The following is a 21430-nucleotide window of genomic DNA, read 5'->3' on the forward strand; positions in this document are numbered from 1 at the left end:
TGTCAGGCTACATTTCACTGTGTGTTATACTTGTATAACTATGCATGTGACAAATAAAGAACCTTGAACCTTGAAATACTTTAAATTTACATTATTAATTAAGCTAATTAGTTCTTAGATGTTCCTGCACATATCTTTATGTGAGTTACGTCCATTTTTCAAATTTTTGTTGCCCGTCTCCACTATGCAGTGTTTGTACTGAAGAACATATCAGAATTAAATGAGGCAAAGATTGCAGGCTTATTTCATTAACATTTAACACATCATTCCAGCTTTGTTGAGGCGTGATTTAGGTGATGGTACAAGGTGTCCAGTTAAAGTCTTTTTGTTTGTTTTATTTTTGATTTGTTGAAAATGAAGACGAGGTTTGGTCTCATTGAACTAATGAGCTCTGGATCCCAGCGTCTCACACACAAACAGACAGATTATTGAGTGATAGGCCATCGGTCTAATGGGGCAGCTATTGTTCAGGAGCTAGAACAGGTCGACCACTAATGACATGGGTGTTCATTAGATCCTGTCTCTCTAATGTTCTTGTGTATCCACGGTTAGGACACAGAATCAACACCTGCCATGCTTTTTAAAGCTGTATGAATAGTTTGATGGAGCACTTCTCCCTCTGTATCAGCATGCTCTCTGAGCAACAGAAGAAGGACAGACACATTTGATAGGATGCAAAGTAGCAGCAGTCAGTTTTGCATCCTTTAAGCCCAACGAGGTATACTTTTTTCAGAAAACTAAACACATCCGCTGCCTGGGAGTATGTCATTTACCTCCGAGGTGTTATACTCTTACTGCTGTCCTTTGTGGGTGCCAGAGCCACAGTTATAGGTGCAGCTTAATCATCCCAAGGTTTTCCCAAGGATCACCCCTATCCTTAGCTAAGCTACAGTCTCAATCTGCTTCTTTACACGAGTTTATGAAGCAGCTCCTTTAGTTTTCTTTCCTGCTGCATTTGTGCCTGAGATGCAACATCTAATAGAGCTCTGTTGTTGTTGCTGTCACGTCTTTGTTTTCACCTGAAAACTTTGTTGTTTAACAAAAGCTACATAAAGTGCTGAAGCTGTGTGAGCAGTCCCTGAGACTAGAAGCTAGCGCTACATAAAGTCTAGTGTACTTCTGTCCATATCCTTCCATATTTTGCCAGGAGAGGAGATCAAAAGCAGCCTGCCATGTGCATTCAAACAGACGAGCTCATTCTAATTCATAGCTCACCTACTGTAAGTTAAAACTACAAAGAAGATGTCTCGTGTGGCCTCTCACTTCATTTAATTTATTTAAATGTAGGGTTTCTCCTCTCAGCCGGGCCTCACCTCCCTTCCCCCAGCTGCACGCATGAGTGCTGTCCACTGAAATCTGGCGATGCTGCAGAGAACTGAGAGTGAGAGAGTGATTCACTCATGCTTTCTCTCTTACTGAAACACACACACACATAAAGTACACATGAATAACAACACACACTCTCACACACATCCTGAGACCACACTAAAGGGCACGTCTTGTAAAAACAATGCATCAGTTTGAGTATTATTTATGTGAATATCCCATGTTTGACTTGTCATCTCTGATACTGCTGTAGCCTACGTAAGCCGCATTCCAAGTGAATATTGTGTGGATGACATTACCATGGGCAAAGACAGAGTATTATGGGCCCAACTGCACAGAGGAGCAGCACATCTACAAACAGAGTTCACGTATACATGAACAGGAAACTCATGTGAATCACAGCAGACCCGTGAATGAGCTGAACTGGAAACAAATGGGCACAACTCCATTTATAAATACGTGATGAGGTTTGTTTAAATTACTATTTCTCTGTGATATGACTTCAACAGCTATGCTAAAGCTGCGTGCAACATTTTGTGCAATGTGCCAATCAAATCCCTGAACTGCTTATAAAAATCACTGAAGATTTACATATGAAAAAAACCCAAAACACCCAGCACGCCCCTGTGGGCGGTTTATCCTTCAAGCTCGGGTCCTCTACCAGAGGCCTGGGAGCTTTAGGGTCCTGCGCAGTATCTTAGCTGTTCCCAGGACTGCGCTCTTCTGGACAGAGATCTCCGATGTTATTCCCAGGATCTGCTGGAGCCACTCGCCTAGCTTGGGAGTCACCGCACCTAGTGCTCCGATTACCACGGGGACCACCGTTACCTTCACCCTCCACATCCTCTCGAGCTCTTCTCTGAGCCCTTGGTATTTCTCCAGCTTCTCGTGTTCCTTCTTCCTGATATTGCTGTCATTCGGAACCGCTACATCGATCACTACGGCCGTCTTCTTCTGTTTGTCTACCACCACTATGTCCGGTTGGTTAGCCACCACCATTTTGTCCGTCTGTATCTGGAAGTCCCACAGGATCTTAGCTCGGTCATTCTCCACCACCCTTGGGGGCATCTCCCATTTTGACCTCGGGACTTCCAGGTTATACTCGGCACAGATGTTCCTGTACACTATGCCGGCCACTTGGTTATGGCGTTCCATGTATGCCTTGCCTGCTAGCATCTTGCACCCTGCTGTTATGTGCTGGATTGTCTCTGGGGCATCTTTACACAGCCTGCACCTGGGGTCTTGCCTGGTGTGATAGACCCCAGCCTCTATGGATCTTGTACTCAGAGCTTGTTCTTGTGCTGCCATGATTAGTGCCTCTGTGCTGTCTTTCAGTCCAGCTTTGTCCAGCCACTGGTAGGATTTCTGGATATCAGGCACCCTCCTCTATCTGCCGGTGGTACATACCGTGCAGGGGCCTGTCCTTCCATGATGGTTCCTTGTCTCCCTCCTCTTTTTTGGGTTTCTGCTGCCTGAGGTATTCACTGAGCACTCGGTCAGTTGGGGCCATCTTCCCAATGTATTCTTGGATGTTCGTTGTCTCATCCTGGACTGTGGTGCTGACACTCACCAGTCCCCGGCCCCCTTCCTTCCGCTTAGCGTACAGCCTCAGGGTGCTGGACTTGGGGTGAAACCCTCCATGCATGGTAAGGAGCTTTCTTGTCTTTATGTCAGTGGCTTCTATCTCCTCCTTTGGCCAGCCTATTACCCCAGCAGGGTACCTGATCACGGGCAGGGCGTACGTGTTGATGGCCCGGATCTTGTTCTTACCATTCAGCTGACTCCTCAGGACTTGCTTGACCCTCTGCAGGTACTTGGTGGTTGCAGCTTTTCTAGCGGCCTCTTCATGGTTCCCATTGGCCTGCGGGATCCCCAGGTACTTGTAACTGTCCTCTATGTCTGCAATGTTGCCTTCTGGTAGTTCAATCCCCTCAGTTCTGACTACCTTCCCTCTCTTTGTTACCATCCGACTACACTTCTCCAGTCCGAACGACATTCCAATGTCATTGCTGTATAGCCTGGTAGTGTGGATCAGTGAATCGATGTCTTGTTCACTCTTGGCATACAGCTTGATGTCATCCATGTACAGGAGGTGGCTGACAACTGCTCCGTTCCGTAGTCGGTATCCGTAGCCAGTCTTGTTAATGATCTCACTGAGGGGGTTCAGGCCTATGCAGAACAGCAGTGGGGACAGAGCTTCTCCTTGGTAGATCCCGCACTTGATGGTGACTTGTGCTATGGGCTTGGAGTTGGCCTCTAGTGTTGTACTCCACATCCCCATTGAGTTCCTGCTGAAGGCTCTTAGGGTCCCATTGATCTTGTACAATTCTAGGCATTCCAGTATCCAGCTGTGGGGCATTGAGTCATAGGCCTTCTTGTAATCAATCCAGGCCGTGCACAGGTTGGTCAGTCTGGTCTTGCAGTCTCGGCTGACTGTTCTGTCTACCAGTAGCTGGTGTTTTGCGCCTCTGGTATTCTTGCCAATTCCTTTCTGTGTCCCGCTCATGTATTGACCCATGTGCCTGTTCATCTTAGCCGATATGATGCCTGACAGGAGCTTCTATGTAGTACTGAGGCAGGTTATTGGTCGGTAGTTGGAGGGGACCGGTCCCTTCTTGGGGTCCTTGGGGATCAGGACCGTCCGACCTTCGGTTAGCCATTCCAGGTGTCTCGTTAACTAGCAGCTGGTTCATTTGTGCTGCCAGACGCTCGTGGAGTGCAGTCAGCTTCTTCAGCCAGTAGGCGTGAACCATGTCGGGCCCTGGTGCTGTCCAACTCTTCATACTGGAGACCCTTTCTTGGATATCTGCCACTGTGATGGTTACTTGACCCTGTTCAGGGAGGTCGCTGTGGTCTGCCCTCAGATCCACTAGCCACTGAGCATTGCCGTTATGGGTTGCGTCCTTCTCCCATATGCTCTTCCAGTATTGCTCTGTCTCCAGCCTTGGTGGTGCTGTTCTCTTATTATTATTGTTCCCTTGCCACTGAGAGTACACCTTTGCTGGTTCTGTGGAGAACAGCTGGTTTATTCTCCTGCCTTCTATCTCTCTGGTGTACCTCCTCAAGCGGCTGGCCAAGGCTGTGAGTCTTTGCTTGGCAGTTTCCAAGGCCTCAGGTATGGACAGCTTGCTGTATTTCTTATGCACCTTCTTTGTCGCACCTTTCTGCAACTCCGTTAGTTGGCTAACCTCCCTCCGTGCTACTTTGATCTTGCCCTCTAGCCTCCTTCTCCATGGAGGGTACTGCCCCTTGTGGCTGTTCAACTTGTAGCCAAGCATCTCACTGATCACTGCTGCCATATTGTAGATCAGCTTGTTAGTGTCGGTAATCGTGGTTGTGGGTATTGTCCGTAGTGCTGCATTAACATCATCTAGCAGACCTTCTGAGGGTACTTCACGTAATCTTGGTAACCGGCTACGGGGGATCCAGGTTTCAAGCTTGGCCATGATCCTATTTTTCAGGTCAGTTCCTCTCGCACTCAACGATCCTTCTCCTATCGGACTTGGGGCTATGTACCCAATCTCGGCTTAGGTTACTGTGTCGGACACCGCCTCCAAAGGATCTTATCCAGCACTGGACAGGAAAACAAGCCACTGGTAGGGACGAGAGGGACGGTTGTCTGGCATAGCGAATCCATCGATGATTAATCAATCTGAAGGTCAGCTGGTCACGGGAAACCCTAATAACATACAAAGTTCAAAAAAGAAAAAAAATGAAACAGGAGTGAAGATGACGACGGCCAGCCGTGCACACAGGCGCCATCACGCAGCAAAGACGTCTCCTTATGTCTCCTTACGTCCCGCAGTGTTGGTGAAAATATTTAGAGTTAAAATTAATTTTATTCAAATGACTCTGTACAGTGTAAGCTGTCAAATCTTGCAGGAAATTCACTCTTTCAGAGTTATTATAGCACCATAATCCAGTGTTGATGAAAATTCTCCAAACTCAGTGTAACAAAAGTACTCTGATAAGCTCCGCCCTTGTTTAGGGCCACTGGGGGGAAACAAAGGTGGGCGTCTTTTTTTTCTTTCCCAGAATTCTGAGATTAAGGTCAGAATTCTGACTAATGGACAGATGCAAAGCTGGATATGGTTCTGTGCAGTTCACTGTGGATTTGTGGTGTCACAGATATAAGATACAAAATCAAATTGGTTGAGCAACAAGGTGTGGAATGAGGTTGAGAAGACGTCAGTACAGCTGCAGAGGGCATGCACTGTGGTACACGGATGACTATGACAAATTAAAACCATATGGCATGCTGCATAGACGGTTTTAACTTCTATGTTTTATAGATGGAGGCTCATACCTCAAACAATGACCCTAAATTGATTGCAAGTTATTTTCTGGGCTGGTTTCAGTCATTATGCAAATGTACTGTTTATAAGGTTGGAAACCTGCAGTCAGCTGAGACTGAAGAAGCCACCTGGATGAGTGACGAAACGTTTCTCCCACTGAACAGATTCAACTTTTGGGATTTCATTTTAATACTTTGATGGAATTGTACTCATGTTATCAGTGGAAGTAAGTGCACCAGAGGGGCATGGTTAGTGAGTTATTGCCACTGGTTAGTGAGTCTGTTCCCTAGCGCTGTGGAATCATTGCACACTGAGTATAAAGTGTTGGGCTATGTATTTAACAGTAAGTGTAGCACCATTCTGTGTCCATGTGCTGTTTTGTTGTTGCTGCTTATTTTTTATATTTATTAGAGGTCACTTTATATATCTCTGTTTTAATGACTTCATAAGCCTAAAGTTATTGTTACATGGTGTCAAGGTCATGGGTCGGTGACACAGTGTATTATTATTATTATCATTATTATTATTATATTGTTCCTGGTCAGTCAGGTCTTATGTCTCTCCTGTCTCCATGCTCCGTGTTCTACGGAAGAGGATTAGGGCCACAGGAAAAAAAAAAAAAGAATTCTGACTTTAATCTCAGAATTCTGACTTTATTCTCAGAATTCTGACTTTTTTCTCAGAATTCTGACTTTTTTCTCAGAATTCTGACTTTAATCTCAGAATTCTGACTTTAATCTCAGAATTCTGACTTTTTTCTCAGAATTCTGACTTTATTCTCAGAATTCTGAGATTAAAGTCAGAATTCTGACTTTTTTCTCAGAATTCTGACTTTAATCTCAGAATTCTGACTTTTTTCTCAGAATTCTGACTTTTTTCTCAGAATTCTGACTTTAATCTCAGAATTCTGACTTTTTTCTCAGAATTCTGACTTTATTCTCAGAATTCTGAGATTAAAGTCAGAATTCTGACTTTAATCTCAGAATTTTGAGGTGGGCACCTGCAGGCTTCCAGCTTCGGTGACAGCGATGTGTCCAGTTTGGCAGGTGGAGAACTAATTCACTAAATATGGTGGATATAAGTGACTTTTTGCGTGGCCGAGGGGTCCCCGAAGATGCTATTTTATTAATGGAAGAGCAGAAGGTGAGTAACAAAAAAGAGAAATAGTTTGGTGTCTCCTATTTTTACAGGAAAACAGTTACGGTACAGTTACGGTTAGCTGTTAGCATGCTTGTTAGCTTATAATGTTATATAGGAATGAACGTGTTTCACGATGTTACAGTATACTAGGTGAATTGACGTTTTAACTGTTGTTGATCGCAGGATCATCCCAGATGGGTTCGTTGCATTTTATTTTATTGTTCTACTATTTCAGAGTTTTTCAAGGCAGTTAAGCGGAGCTGTGTTACAGATGCTAGCCGCCTGCCAATATCACTGATATATTTGATGTGTACAAGTAAGTTACACTTAGTACAGCGGAGGAGAGAAGCTGTAATGAATGTTTATGCGGATATTTCACTCAGAAAAATGGGTGGCGTTCATACACAGCCACCGACACAGCCCCGGTTGTTGTTCTGACGGTGGCCGACTGACGATCCCCTCACAACATGTTAGCTAACACAAACTAATGTAGTGCATGTAACTGTGTATACGTTAGTGGTACAGTGTCGGAAGAAATGAGCAAACTGTTTATAATGTCAGAATGACATCATCTTTCTCCTATATATAAAAGTGCTGGCTGAGGAGCGCTGCCGGGTTGAACTTTGACCTCGGAGTGACGTGACGTTTGTTCGCACAACCAATAGAAGTGCAGAAAGTCGCAAATCAGGCATATTGTTCGCATAAACACAAAAATAAATAACGAAATAATCCCGATATTGTGCCAAAGACTGATTTACAATGTTACTTTGTGTTCTATGTGTAATACCTTTGCTTAAATGACTAAATGGACTGTGTATTTATGACTCTGCGTTATAGTCTTACATACATAAGTAACATTCATATGTACAGATAAAAATGTACAGAGCTATGTACACAAGCGTGTACACAAAAGTCTACTGTTGATCGAGCTGCTCAGTGGTCGTACAGTCTCATGCAGAGAGCGTGGAGGTGTTGTCCATGGTGGATGTTAGCTTAGACAACATCCTCTCCTCCCCAGTCTGCTCAGTGGACTTTAGCAGACCGCTAAAGCTGGCCCTCCCGACCAGTTTGTTAAGTTTCCCCCGTCCCTCTCTGCCATTCCACCACTCCAGCAGACCACAACATAAAAGACAGCAGACGCCACCACAGTGTCGTAGAACATCCTTAGAAGACGTACTACCTACATCATAACCAATCAAGTCCCGCTTTTTTTTAAATACAGAAGAGGATTTATTATTTACTGAAAGGCTATGCCTTAGTTTGCTTCTTTCATTATTGTGTTTCGCCCTGCATAAAATAGATAGCTTTTCTGATAACTACAGTCAATACTCTCCTACTGGCATTAGCGGTGACCTAAGAGGCTTAACTTTAATATTGCTTTGCAGTGTAAATGTTGCAGAAAATGACTGTCTTTTCTTTCTTCCTGTGTGCAGATTGACTGTGACGTCATAGCGCTGATGGATGACGCAACTTTGGCAAACTACATTCCCTCGTACGGAGACCGAATTGCCGTCTTCAATTTCTGCAAAAGCAAGCAACCACTGTCAAAAAGAAAACTAGGACTTCTGCAAAAAGTTCACCTCTCAAAGTGAGAGAAACAGTGGCTGACATGTCAGATTTGGATGACTTAATAAGACTGTATTTCAGACTTTCTTTCAGTAACAAAGAAATACTTTCAATTTTAGCACATAGTCATCAGACAATTATAAGTGTTCGAACTCTAAAGAGAATTTGTAAAAGACTTGGGCTTTTTAGAAGGAAGAATCAATCAAACTTGGAGGAAGTGCTAGCCTTTGTCCAACAAGAGATCATGACAAATGGACAGATGCAAGGTTATCGTTGGCTACATCTACGTGCAATTCAACATGGATTTGTGGTGTCACAAGATACTGTAAGATGCATAATCAAATTGCTTGACCCTCAAGGTGTGGAACTGAGACGAGCTCGACGGTTGAGAAGACGACAGTACAGCTGCAGAGGGCCAAATGCTCTCTGGCACATGGATGGCTATGACAAGTTGAAACCATATGGTATTGCTATCAGTGGCTGCATAGATGGTTTTAGCCGCTATGTTTTATGGATGGAGGCTTATACTACAAACAGTGACCCTAAATTGATTGCAAGTTATTTTCTGAAAACAGTTTCATGCATCAGCGGATGTCCAGAAAGGTTACGTGCTGACCGAGGTACCGAAAATGGTTGTGTCGAACAAATGCAGATGTTTTTACGGAGAAACCACACAGACAGTTTTGCAGGTGAGAAAAGTTTCCTTTACGGAAGAAGTACGGCCAACCAACGTATAGAAGGATGGTGGGCTACCCTACGCAAACAGAGTGCACAATTTTGGATGAACTTATTTCAAACTTTTCAGGATGATGGCCACTTCACAGGGGATTTTTTGGACAAAAGTCTTATCCAATTCTGCTTTCTCAATCTTATTCAGGTAAAAGCATGTGCTCATGCTATGTAATGTCTTAGCTGCATAAATAGAAAATATAAATATGGTTAGAACATTTTTTTTCTTTAAATTAAATATGAATTTTATTTCCATTTTAATATGTCTTGATGCATGCTCAATCAGCCAGGTAAGGAATGTTTTTTGACAGAACATTTCTCACACTGAAAACGCTACATCCAGATGAACAGAATCAACTTTTTGGGATTCCATTTTAATACTTTGATGGAATTGTATTCATGTTATCAGTGGAAGTAACTGCACCTTTCTCAGCACAGGTGCATGGAGCATTTTTTTTTTTTATTGCCACATGGTTTAAATTACTATGGAGTCTGTTACCTAGTGGTCCTTTGGGCACGGTTTCAGAAAGCAATCCTATCATTTGGTTAATTCTCTATTGAAAATATATTGTAGAATCATTGCACACTGAGTATAAAGTGTTGGGCTATCTATTCAACAGCAGAATCATGCAGCACCATTCTGTGTCCATGTGCTGTTTAGTGAAAGTGCTCTTTTGTTGTTGCTGCTTGGTTTTACATTAATTAGAGGTCAGTTTCTATGTCTGTTGATTAATGAGTTAATAAGCCTCAACTTTGGCTAAATCTACTGGTACATGGTCTGTTTCATATACCGGTACTTATATTGTGTTGTTTTTCATGTAGGATGAACTTGATGAAGTTGTGAACACATGGAACTCGCACAAAATCCGGCCAAGTGGTAGTGCAGCATCGGGTCGACCAGTAGTAATGTACTCATTTCCAGAGCTGCACAGTGCTGAGGATAGACTGAAGCCTATTTCTATGGAGGATATCACTTTGTGTATGGAAGAGTGTAGCCCAAAAGGTCAACACCCCTGTGATGAAACAGTCTTTGAACTGTGTTGTCTGCTTATGGTAGAAAATGAATGGGATGCCCCAGGAGATCCACTTGGTGCTGCGGATCTGTACATTAGGTTAAGAGAAGAAATACTGCAAAGTATTTAAGGAACTTCAGTGTGTAAATGTACAAATAAATACAAAATATTTCTCTTTATCTTGATAACGTGATTTGATAGTAGGTGCCATGTCTTACAGGTACCTTTTATGCAGGTATTTCTGCACTGCATTAAATGAAAAATGTTTTTCTACATTCACACTACCATTAAACAGAAATGTTTATATATTACTTGAAAAAGCTGAATATTGTGATATTATCAATCAGTTATGAAACACATGTCAATCCTTTTAAAAGGCCATACATTAAACTGCATTTACAAATGTTATATTTTTGATTGAATCATAAGTGGTGTAAACCTGCCTACCAGTAAATTGCAATATAAATTTCTGTGTTTTGTTGCCAGACATGTGCATAGTATATAAAATATAAACTGACCAGCTCCCTGCTCATTGTTTTCTGTATCAACCTTTACTCTTAATATTCATGGCTGGAAACCCAGGCACCAGCATATGATATGCTAAGTGCCCGGGTTATCTGTGGTATGTTTCAGCAAACCATAGTAGCATTAACAATTCTAGGTCTTGACAACAGCACGTTTCTATAAACGTATCATTGTTAATATTTAAAGTCGTTATGCCTTTTGGGGAGCTTTTAGTGCAATTATATTAAAGCAAAGCTATTATAATCATTTACCCATATGAAGATCCATCACTTAATTATTAATGTATTTCACTTCTGTTAGTTGTAAGATATTTTAGCTGGTTTTTCATGTAAAATGACCACGAATCATTGCTATACTGATTCAGTGTTAGCTGTTGTATACAAGGCTCCTTCATGATATGAAACCTAAAATTATAAGAAACATACCAAAAATATTTTGACTTTTATTTGTAGTATCCCAGCAACAATGCAACAAAACAGTTCCTGCAAGGGGAACCAAGTTATTGTCCCATTAAGTGCAACATGTTTTACATTTATATTTGTGTATCTTTATGAAATGTTTGAAATTAAAAATAAATGGTATTCTTCCATGTTACTGAGCTCATGTGTGGCAGTCTCTTGAATTCTGGCATGTTCAAATAGATATGGAGTTTGATGAACATATTCAAAACAACAATACAAATGTACTGTGTACAGTAACATTTTATTGGAAAAAGTTTACAAGAAACCTGTTCTTGCCAACGCCAATAACATGGCTAAAACTCATAACCGTATAAGCTGCCCTGTAACAAGAATGACTCAACTTTTAAAACAAACTTATAGATCTCATATAGTCTTGTTATGCATCAGTATACATCAGTGACTTACTGTAAAGACCATGAACACTGGCTATTGTGGTATCACATATTCCTTCAGTGTCATCTATGGTATAGAAATAAAAACAAGTGTGAATGACTGAGAACATACATGCATACAAATAAAAATGCATAATTTCTGGCAGTAACAAGACATTTTTTCAGGTGTTAAGATTAATACTATATCTGAGAACATGACAATTTGGCATTACAAAAGGATGCCTGAATAATCACAGTACTTGACCACTGCACTGAAGTGTACAGTGTTTATTTATGATCTCAGTAATCAATAACCATCTTCAAAACAGACTGAATCCTTTAAGCAGCTTGAATCAATTTGATGGATGAATAACAGGTATGCTTAGAAACAATATGACATTAAGAAAATACTGGAATTTAAAAAAATATTTTCACCAACTTTATATGGAACCTTTGTAATCAACAACAAATGCCAAACTTTGATACCTTAACCTACCTTAACTAAAAATTGCATATACTGTAAAGCAAAATGTTTTCAGACATGACAAATGCTAAAGTATAAAATTGTACTTATTCCTTTTACAATACAGTGTTGCATAACAGCATTACTTTTACGTTATAACTATGTTCAGTTTTAGCCCTGACCTAATAAGAAAATACCATCTGAATGAATTAGTCTTTCTACTAATTACTTACAAAAGTATTTGACTGTGCTGAGCTCTCACACCACACATGGTGCATTAAAGAACGTTTAAGAGCAGTTTAATTATAGTTTATAGATCTTAAGTAATCTTTCTTCATGCTTTTGCTGAAGGTTTCTGTCTTACAGCTGGAAAGCTTGGATTTGGTGAAGACAGCTCTGGATATGGTAGTAAACAGTGTACCTGTTCGTTTTGTTTTGTGACTGTATTATGTAAAACTCAAAATGATAAAAGAAAATGAAATATTAGCCAAAACTAGACTTCTAACAGAGATGAGAAACTTCTCTCTAATTAAAAAAAGTATACTGTATAAGTTCAAAATACATAAAAATACATATTCCTAACATCTCTTTACAGTTATGCTCTAGTGTGCATGAGCAGTTCAAATGTAGCGCATTGCTGTGAGAGTCTAAACAATGTCCATCACCCAGACATTACTTTCAAGAACTGCATTAAATTCAGAACGAAAATCTGGGAAGTTTTCATAGCTGTTAGCTAGCTGCAGAACATTCCCACACGTGCGTCCGACTGGTCTTCTTGTAAACTCTGTCATATCTTAAAATTCCACATAAATACTGTTTGTTACTATAAGGTCAAATCCGGTGCAGAAACGCATAAATTTCTGAAGTTTAATGTTATCCAGCTCTCTGATGAATCTTTTGAGATGATTTTTCACTTCTTTTTGTTGTGGAGTCAAATCCACAGCAAATTTCAGCAGCTGGCACACTTTTTTTGAAGTTGGTTGCAGTTCAGAGAATAACTTGGTCAGTCCCTCCGGACTGAGGGAGATATGGGGGTCGATGATCTCCCGCCAGCAGTCAATAACAAACATTGGTTTTTGGACAAGCTCTTTTTGTGCTATTTCATCAAGGATTGTAGGAAGAGTCTCAGCAGTGATTCTTTTTCTACAGCCATAACTGTCAAGAATTTCCACAAGATCATCCAAGTCAACTGCAGAGAAATCTTTTACTGCTTCCATCAAAACATCACATTCTTGGCTGCTGACAAACTGTAGAAAGTGTGCTTTAAGATCACTGTAAACACCACTGAAAAGCACTTGTTCCATAAAAGGGATTGCAAGTTTATTTGGAAAATACTGACATTCTTGGTAACCTTTCAGGAGTATTCGCCCAACTGCCTTCCATTTTTCAGCAGGAAAATCATGGCGAATGAATGGCACTTTAATGGTTGCACCTAGGGTGCATCGCTCATAAAATTCATGCCAGAAGCATGTGAGTACATCTCTTAGTATTCCTGATCCAGTGCCTGGTTCTTCTGTGTTGTCTGGAAGTATGCACTTCACATTCAGTGTTTTGGTCAAAATCTCCTCATCAGAGAAAGCAGTAATCATGTCATGTAAAGTGTCAGTATGACGTATGGTGATTGTTATTATGTTCTCTGAATTAGGTGGACTGAGGGGTACAAGAAAACCCTCATAGACTAATGTGTCTTCTGTATCTTCTTCAGCATCAAAAAATTGGACCAAAAGTAATTTCTGGATCATCTAAAATTTCTGAACCAGCGATGACTTCATCAAAATTACCCCTGACTTCCCCCACTTGCAATGGATTAATATCACTGCCACTGCTTTCTGAGACAAACACCACTTCAGATGTCTCGCTGGCATCTTCTTCAGGATCTTTTGGTTTTGTTGCAATGTAGAAGCGTAACATTGTCAGTCTCGCTGCCTCATACATATTGCCAATAGACTGGCAGGTATCATCAGTAAGGTGGTTCTGTTTAAAGTCCCAAACCTCAAACTCAAAATCTGTTTCACATCCCTTAGGAGATATGCCATTAGGAAAAAAAAGTTTCTTTCCTTCCTGAAGAATATCTTTTAATCCAGCATCAGTGGCCATTTGAATTTTTCTAGTGCCACCTCCCTGCTTCGCTCTCACCTGTTTGGCTATTTTTCCATCACAATGTATCCATCCTATCTCAACATTGCGTGTTGCTTTTTGCTTCTTTGTCTGTCTTATTCCTGCATCTGTATGTGAAGTGTTCTCCTTTGGACTTTCTTTTCTGGTTTTCATTTTCTCACGAAGTTTTTGCAGAAGTCCTAGTTTTCTTTTTGACAGTGGTTGCTTGCTTTTGCAGAAATTGAAGACGGCAATTCGGTCTCCGTACGAGGGAATGTAGTTTGCCAAAGTTGCGTCATCCATCAGCGCTATGACGTCACAGTCAATCTGCACACAGGAAGAAAGAAAAGACAGTCATTTTCTGCAACATTTACACTGCAAAGCAATATTAAAGTTAAGCCTCTTAGGCCTCGTTAATGCCAGTAGGAGAGTATTGACTGTAGTTATCAGAAAAGCTATCTATTTTATGCAGGGCGAAACACAATAATGAAAGAAGCAAACTAAGGCATAGCCTTTCAGTAAATAATAAATCCTCTTCTGTATTTAAAAAAAAGCGGGACTTGATTGGTTATGATGTAGGTAGTACGTCTTCTAAGGATGTTCTACGACACTGTGGTGGCGTCTGCTGTCTTTTATGTTGTGGTCTGCTGGAGTGGTGGAATGGCAGAGAGGGACGGGGGAAACTTAACAAACTGGTCGGGAGGGCCAGCTTTAGCGGTCTGCTAAAGTCCACTGAGCAGACTGGGGAGGAGAGGATGTTGTCTAAGCTAACATCCACCATGGACAACACCTCCACGCTCTCTGCATGAGACTGTACGACCACTGAGCAGCTCGATCAGCAGTAGACTTTTGTGTACACGCTTGTGTACATAGCTCTGTACATTTTTATCTGTACATATGAATGTTACTTATGTATGTAAGACTATAACGCAGAGTCATAAATACACAGTCCATTTAGTCATTTAAGCAAAGGTATTACACATAGAACACAAAGTAACATTGTAAATCAGTCTTTGGCACAATATCGGGATTATTTCGTTATTTATTTTTGTGTTTATGCGAACAATATGCCTGATTTGCGACTTTCTGCACTTCTATTGGTTGTGCGAACAAACGTCACGTCACTCCGAGGTCAAAGTTCAACCCGGCAGCGCTCCTCAGCCAGCACTTTTATATATAGGAGAAAGATGATGTCATTCTGACATTATAAACAGTTTGCTCATTTCTTCCGACACTGTACCACTAACGTATACACAGTTACATGCACTACATTAGTTTGTGTTAGCTAACATGTTGTGAGGGGATCGTCAGTCGGCCACCGTCAGAACAACAACCGGGGCTGTGTCGGTGGCTGTGTATGAACGCCACCCATTTTTCTGAGTGAAATATCCGCATAAACATTCATTACAGCTTCTCTCCTCCGCTGTACTAAGTGTAACTTACTTGTACACATCAAATATATCAGTGATATTGGCAGGCGGCTAGCATCTGTAACACAGCTCCGCTTAACTGCCTTGAAAAACTCTGAAATAGTAGAACAATAAAATAAAATGCAACGAACCCATCTGGGATGATCCTGCGATCAACAACAGTTAAAACGTCAATTCACCTAGTATACTGTAACATCGTGAAACACGTTCATTCCTATATAACATTATAAGCTAACAAGCATGCTAACAGCTAACCGTAACTGTACCGTAACTGTTTTCCTGTAAAAATAGGAGACACCAAACTATTTCTCTTTTTTGTTACTCACCTTCTGCTCTTCCATTAATAAAATAGCATCTTCGGGGACCCCTCGGCCACGCAAAAAGTCACTTATATCCACCATATTTAGTGAATTAGTTCTCCACCTGCCAAACTGGACACATCGCTGTCACCGAAGCTGGAAGCCTGCAGGTGCCCACCTCAAAATTCTGAGATTAAAGTCAGAATTCTGACTTTAATCTCAGAATTCTGAGAATAAAGTCAGAATTCTGAGAAAAAAGTCAGAATTCTGAGATTAAAGTCAGAATTCTGAGAAAAAAGTCAGAATTCTGAGAATAAAGTCAGAATTCTGAGATTAAAGTCAGAATTCTGAGAAAAAAGTCAGAATTCTGAGAAAAAAGTCAGAATTCTGACTTTAATCTCAGAATTCTGAGAAAAAAGTCAGAATTCTGAGAAAAAAGTCAGAATTCTGAGAATAAAGTCAGAATTCTGAGATTAAAGTCAGAATTCTGAGAAAAAAGTCAGAATTCTGACTTTAATCTCAGAATTCTGAGAAAAAAGTCAGAATTCTGAGAATAAAGTCAGAATTCTGAGAAAAAAGTCAGAATTCTGACTTTAATCTCAGAATTCTGAGAAAAAAGTCAGAATTCTGAGAATAAAGTCAGAATTCTTTTTTTTTTTTTTTCCAGTGGCCCTAATCCTCTTCCGTAGTGTTCCTTTTCCTCAGTGTCAAGTCTCTGTGTTATACTTCCTGTTTTACTTTGATGGTCCCTGTCTAATGTCATGAGCTGTGTCCCAAAACGTTGGCTGCATCCTTTGGAGAACCCGGCCTTCGTGGTCTACGTGGGCCGGGTCCTTCAAAGACCGAGAAGGCCGGAAGTGCGAGGCTGTGAAATGGGACGGTCTAGCCTTCAGATTTGTGTCACCGCTGTCTCGGTGGAGTTTAATAAACTCGGCCGTCTGCTCCTTGCTATCTAAAATATAACAGGACACTGGCGTAAATTCTCGACCGTCTCACACTTCTGTTTAATCAGTTTTCTGTTTGACGTTTATTCAGCTGTGTGAAAATCCCGGAGGAACCCACCCGATGGATTAATAAAGTTTTATTTAATCTAATAACTTTGATCTCAGCCAAACCGATTTACTTCGGAACAAATAAAACACAGAAAAAAGCCCAACAATTACATTTTTAAGTTATCCGAGTGACTTATATATCATGTTTAACCTGAGTAGCAAAAGAGCGGGGTCTGAAAATGATGAAGCCGGGAGTCCGCTGCTCTCGCCGGCTGTGTGACCATTGAACCCCCCGGCTTGCTATCGAGCTGGTGGGTAACAGACGTCTCCGAAAACGTCGGCACACTTTTGCAAATATGTGATGTCTTGATAAACCAAGCAGATATTTGTAATTTACACAGCTACATTCTCGCCTGAATATATGTTAAAAGTTTATTTTGTGGCCCAGAAAGAATAATAAGACTAATTTTAAAACTCAGTAGCGGCCGCCATTGTTGGCAGCTAAAATTTGGCTGGGCTGCGCTATGAATTCTGGGATATGGTGGGCCACGAAGGACACACCCGACCCATCCTTCAAATTCGGGGAAATGAAGGACGCATTTGTCGGCCGCATTTGAAGGAGTCGACGAATTGGGACAGCCTTCGTCGCCTGGCTGTGACGTAATCGGCCTTTAAATGCGGCCTCCGGAGGATGAAGCCGACGTTTTGGGACACAGCTAGTGTGTCTAGTTTTGCTTCACCCTGGTCTCGTCATGTTTCATTGCTCCCAGCCGTGTCTTGTTCCCTCGTTTCCCTCAGTGTATTGTAGCCCTGTGTTTCTCTTTCCGTGCTCCCTGAGATCTCTGTCCATGGTTTGCAGGTTACGTTACTATTTCCCTGTTTCTAGTTTTGGTTTGTTTTTGTAGGTTTATTTTTGTGGAGTTTATGCAACTGCAATAAAGCATCCTCTTTAAGTTTATTTCTGCAATTGAGTGTCTTGGGTCCTACATCCTGCCTGCCACACAGCCGTACCATGACTCATGGTCCATGTCATACATTTATACTCTTTTCCATGCAGGAGGAACTTGATCAGCCCAGTGCTGAGGATGGACTGAAACCTATTTCCATGGAGGAGATGACTGTGCGTATGGGAGAGTGTACGCCAAAAGGTCAGTATGCCTGTGATGGAACAGTCTTTGAAGTCTAGTCTGCTTGTGGTAGAAAATGAATGGGATGCCCCAGGAGATCCACTTTGTGCAGTACATCTGTATATTAGGTTAAGAGAAGAAATACTGCAAATATACAAATAAATACAAAATATTTCTCTTTATGTTGATCACATTATTTGAAAGTTGGTGCCATGTCTTACAGGTACTCTATCCGGTTGTTCAGTCTGACGTCACTAGCCGTGTCTGGGCCTAAACTCTGCTGCAGGTCCATATATCAAACGATCACTGTGGCATTACTGAGAGTTGAAAAACTGTCTAAAGTCTTTCATCTTTAATAAAATGATCAGCGTTCTGCTCTACCAGGTGTAACAATTGAGTTTAACATCCAGGCATCCATGAAAACGGAATTTATGACATTTAACGGAGTTAGAAGTTAGCAGGGAGTTAGCTCGCTAGCTTCTATCTAAATACAATATAGCATGTCCTGACTGCGGGGCTTTGGAAACAAATTCAAACGTACAGCTCTGTTATCACTTCCAGCATAAATGAAGACAGAAAACTAAACAGCAGTGACGTTTGTAGGGTTACTGAAGTTGGGCTAGCTGGTATATAATGATGTGCTACGTGACTAGGGTTGCCAACTCCCTGAAAAATAAATAAGGGACACCTCGTGGCCAGGGCCGGGCAACCCAGTTCACCCTTCACAGTGTGGTGAATTTTGTAGCTCTTTTTTTGTGTGTGAAATTATTTTTTAACCATTTGACTTGAATTTGATTTAAGCAGATGCATATTCTTTGTGATATGACCATGTGGGAAACAAATGATCATTTAGCCATTTATTTTTAGCTCAAAATGACAACATTAACACAGTAAAACAGGTCTCTTTCTTAAACAGAAGCCTGTCATGCTTAACTTTTGAGAATATAAGTAAATCTTTCTTTAAAAGAACTCTGTCCTGCTTAACTTAAAATTATATAAATTAATAGAAAACAATAGAACGAAAAATATTCATGTAACAGTGCACATATAGTGCATTTAGTACAACTGGCTTCAGCTGAGGTATTATTTCAAACCCGCTTGTTCCCATGATTACGCATCATAACTCATCATCATTATTCATCTATGTATTACTTTTATGTATTAGTGATCTATTTGTTGTAATCATCTATCCTTGCAGTTGTTTATTACACAAAATAAGTTATATTATCACACTTCTGGCCACATAGCGCTGATATTCACTGCACATGCCCATATTAACCTTAACCAGAGGGTTTAAAAAAACAAACCAGTGTTTACATACCATATCTGCTTCTGCCGTGGCCTGGTGGACAAGAAATTGGTTAAGGGTTCCCCGAGCTTTCAGGCCCCTCATGTTCTTCATGTGCCCACCATTAGAAGCATGCCTATGGAAAAAGTGCTCCGGCACACAGTGCAGTGCGCTTTAAAGGTGTTATCGTGCATTTTCCCAGCCCAGTGTTTTCTTTTTCCCATTCCTCCCTGTGCTTTTGCAGCCTTTTTTTCTTTCTCTGGGCGAACAAACATTGCTGCTCTAATGCTGGGCTCACACTGTGCGGTTTTTGGCCCATTTTGAGACGATTTATGAGTCGTGCGACCGTTTTGGTGATCGGCCCGATTTTGGCCTTCATCGTGCGTCGTGTAGTATACGTGGGGTAACGAGAAGCGATTAACACCTCACGACCAGCTCCCGATCATCAATCGCTCGTGAGCCGCTCACACTGCTCACGCGCAAACACGTAAACGTCGGTGAAAAAGACGGAGCAGCACGGCTGTGCAGCGTGTGATCTGGACACAAGCGATGGAGGCACAACTTGTAGAACTTTGAAAAGCTCATCCGAGCCTTTTCGATGTGGCCTCACAAAATTTTCACGACACAACAACCGTGAAAATAGTTGGATTTACATGCTGCTCAATCACAGCTGCCTGATCATGTTTTTCATTAGCAATTTAACAAAGTTGATGGTGGTGGTGTGTCTGTGTGAGTGAAAGACAGAGAGAGAGGGGGAGCGACAGATTTTCTGTTATAACCTTCATTTTATGGAGGCACAGTGTGAGCTCTCAGGTCGCATCAGAGCATCGGGCGTATAGTGTGAGACCTGCATCGTGACCTACCAACTTCTAACCCCTGCGAGTCAATCGTGCAGTTTGAGCAGGAGCTGAATAACGTGACTGAAAAAATCGCACAGTGTCTGCCCAGCTTTAGGTGTACTGTCGTCCGAGACTTGCACCGCAGTGTCGGCGTTTGTTTCCCTGTCGGCCATGCTTCTTGTTGTGGTCATCTGTTGTCTTCCGGTATTTTCTCCGTAAGCGACCTTTCCTTGACCAATGAGATGAGCGGTAATCTGAATTGTCATACTCGAATTGTCATAAGTGTGCTGTCAGCTCATTGGTCACAAAGCAGGAGAGGGGCTGGGAATTATGTTTTCAAACAAAGCGTTAATTCCATAAACATTTATAGACTACTTTTGATTCTCACTGTATTACGGGACAAAGTGCGTCCCTTATTAGCTCAATATGGGACGTGAACTTTTGTTTCGAAATACGGGACGATTCCGTATTTTAAGGGACGGTTGGCAACCCTATACGTGACCGCTAGCGACACAGCTATGTTAGCATAATATAAACAAGCTAACTTTTTTTCCACTCGATAAAAGTTAACGTGAGTGTTCTCGGTGGTCAGGAACAAATGTAATCGCATGGCAGGATGCTGTAAAAGGACCAAACTTCAGCCAGGAGAACAACTGAGATAATCCATCCACAATACAAGGTTAGTCATTCATATACTGCTGCATGGGCTGGGCTGTAGCTACATCCTAAGGTTTTAAAAACTGAGCTTAAATAAATGATTAGCGGTAATAAAAGCCGAGGGAGGTCAACAGTGATCACTGACTGTTTTAGGAGCTTTTTGAGATCAAATAGAAGAAAATACAAAACATTAAACATGTTAACAACACAAAAGCCATATTAAACGCAGACTACTTTAGACCCGGAAGTAGGATTCGTCGTGTCATCACTGAACAACCGGATATACAGGCTTTTAGTTCAATTATATTAAATTATGTTATTATGGTATTATTAGGTATTATGTTCCTCATCACCTTTTCATTATTGTATTTCACTTCTGTAATGCTGTAAGATATTTTAACTGGTTTTCATTCAAATGACCATGAGTCACTGTCACACTGATGCAGTGTGAGCTCCTTTATCATATGATTCCTAAAATTATAAGAAGCATAACAAAAATATTTTGACTTGTATTTGTAGTATCGCAGCACTAATGCAACAGAACAGAGACGCAAGTAGAACCAAGTTATCGTCCCATCACGTGTGACGTGTTTGACATCATTAAAAGCTTGAAATGAAAAATAAATGGCCTTCTTCCATGTCACTGAGCTCATGTGTGGCAGTCTATTTAACTCTGACAATGCATGCTTTACCTTGTGGTCCAACAATATGTGTTCTCAGTGAAATTAGCTGATCGTAGGCTTTAATTTGGTTGATGTAAGCCAAGCCAAACGTAAATATTTCTCGCCAAAATAAGTAGTGAAGGTCAGAGG

At 41.3% G+C, this 21430-nt stretch overlaps 1 protein-coding gene across 1 annotated transcript; it reads right to left on the reverse strand.

Annotated features, from left to right (window-relative positions):
• Positions 1–1298: 1298 nt before the first annotated feature.
• LOC308405512 (uncharacterized protein) lies at positions 1299–20870 on the reverse strand (the record flags this gene model as incomplete). Its single annotated transcript, XM_080896184.1, has 3 exons — positions 19156–20870; positions 3973–5005; positions 1299–1365 (listed from the first exon to the last, which is right to left on the reverse strand). Exons 2-3 carry the CDS (start codon positions 4770–4772, stop codon positions 1299–1301), a joined length of 867 nt encoding a protein of 288 aa, XP_080752310.1. The 5' UTR covers positions 4773–5005; positions 19156–20870.
• Between the last annotated feature and the right edge of the window lie 560 nt (positions 20871–21430).

This window comes from Rhamphochromis sp. 'chilingali', assembly GCF_963969265.1.
Source record: "Rhamphochromis sp. 'chilingali' genome assembly, chromosome: 11".
Lineage (NCBI taxonomy): Eukaryota > Metazoa > Chordata > Actinopteri > Cichliformes > Cichlidae > Rhamphochromis > Rhamphochromis sp. 'chilingali'.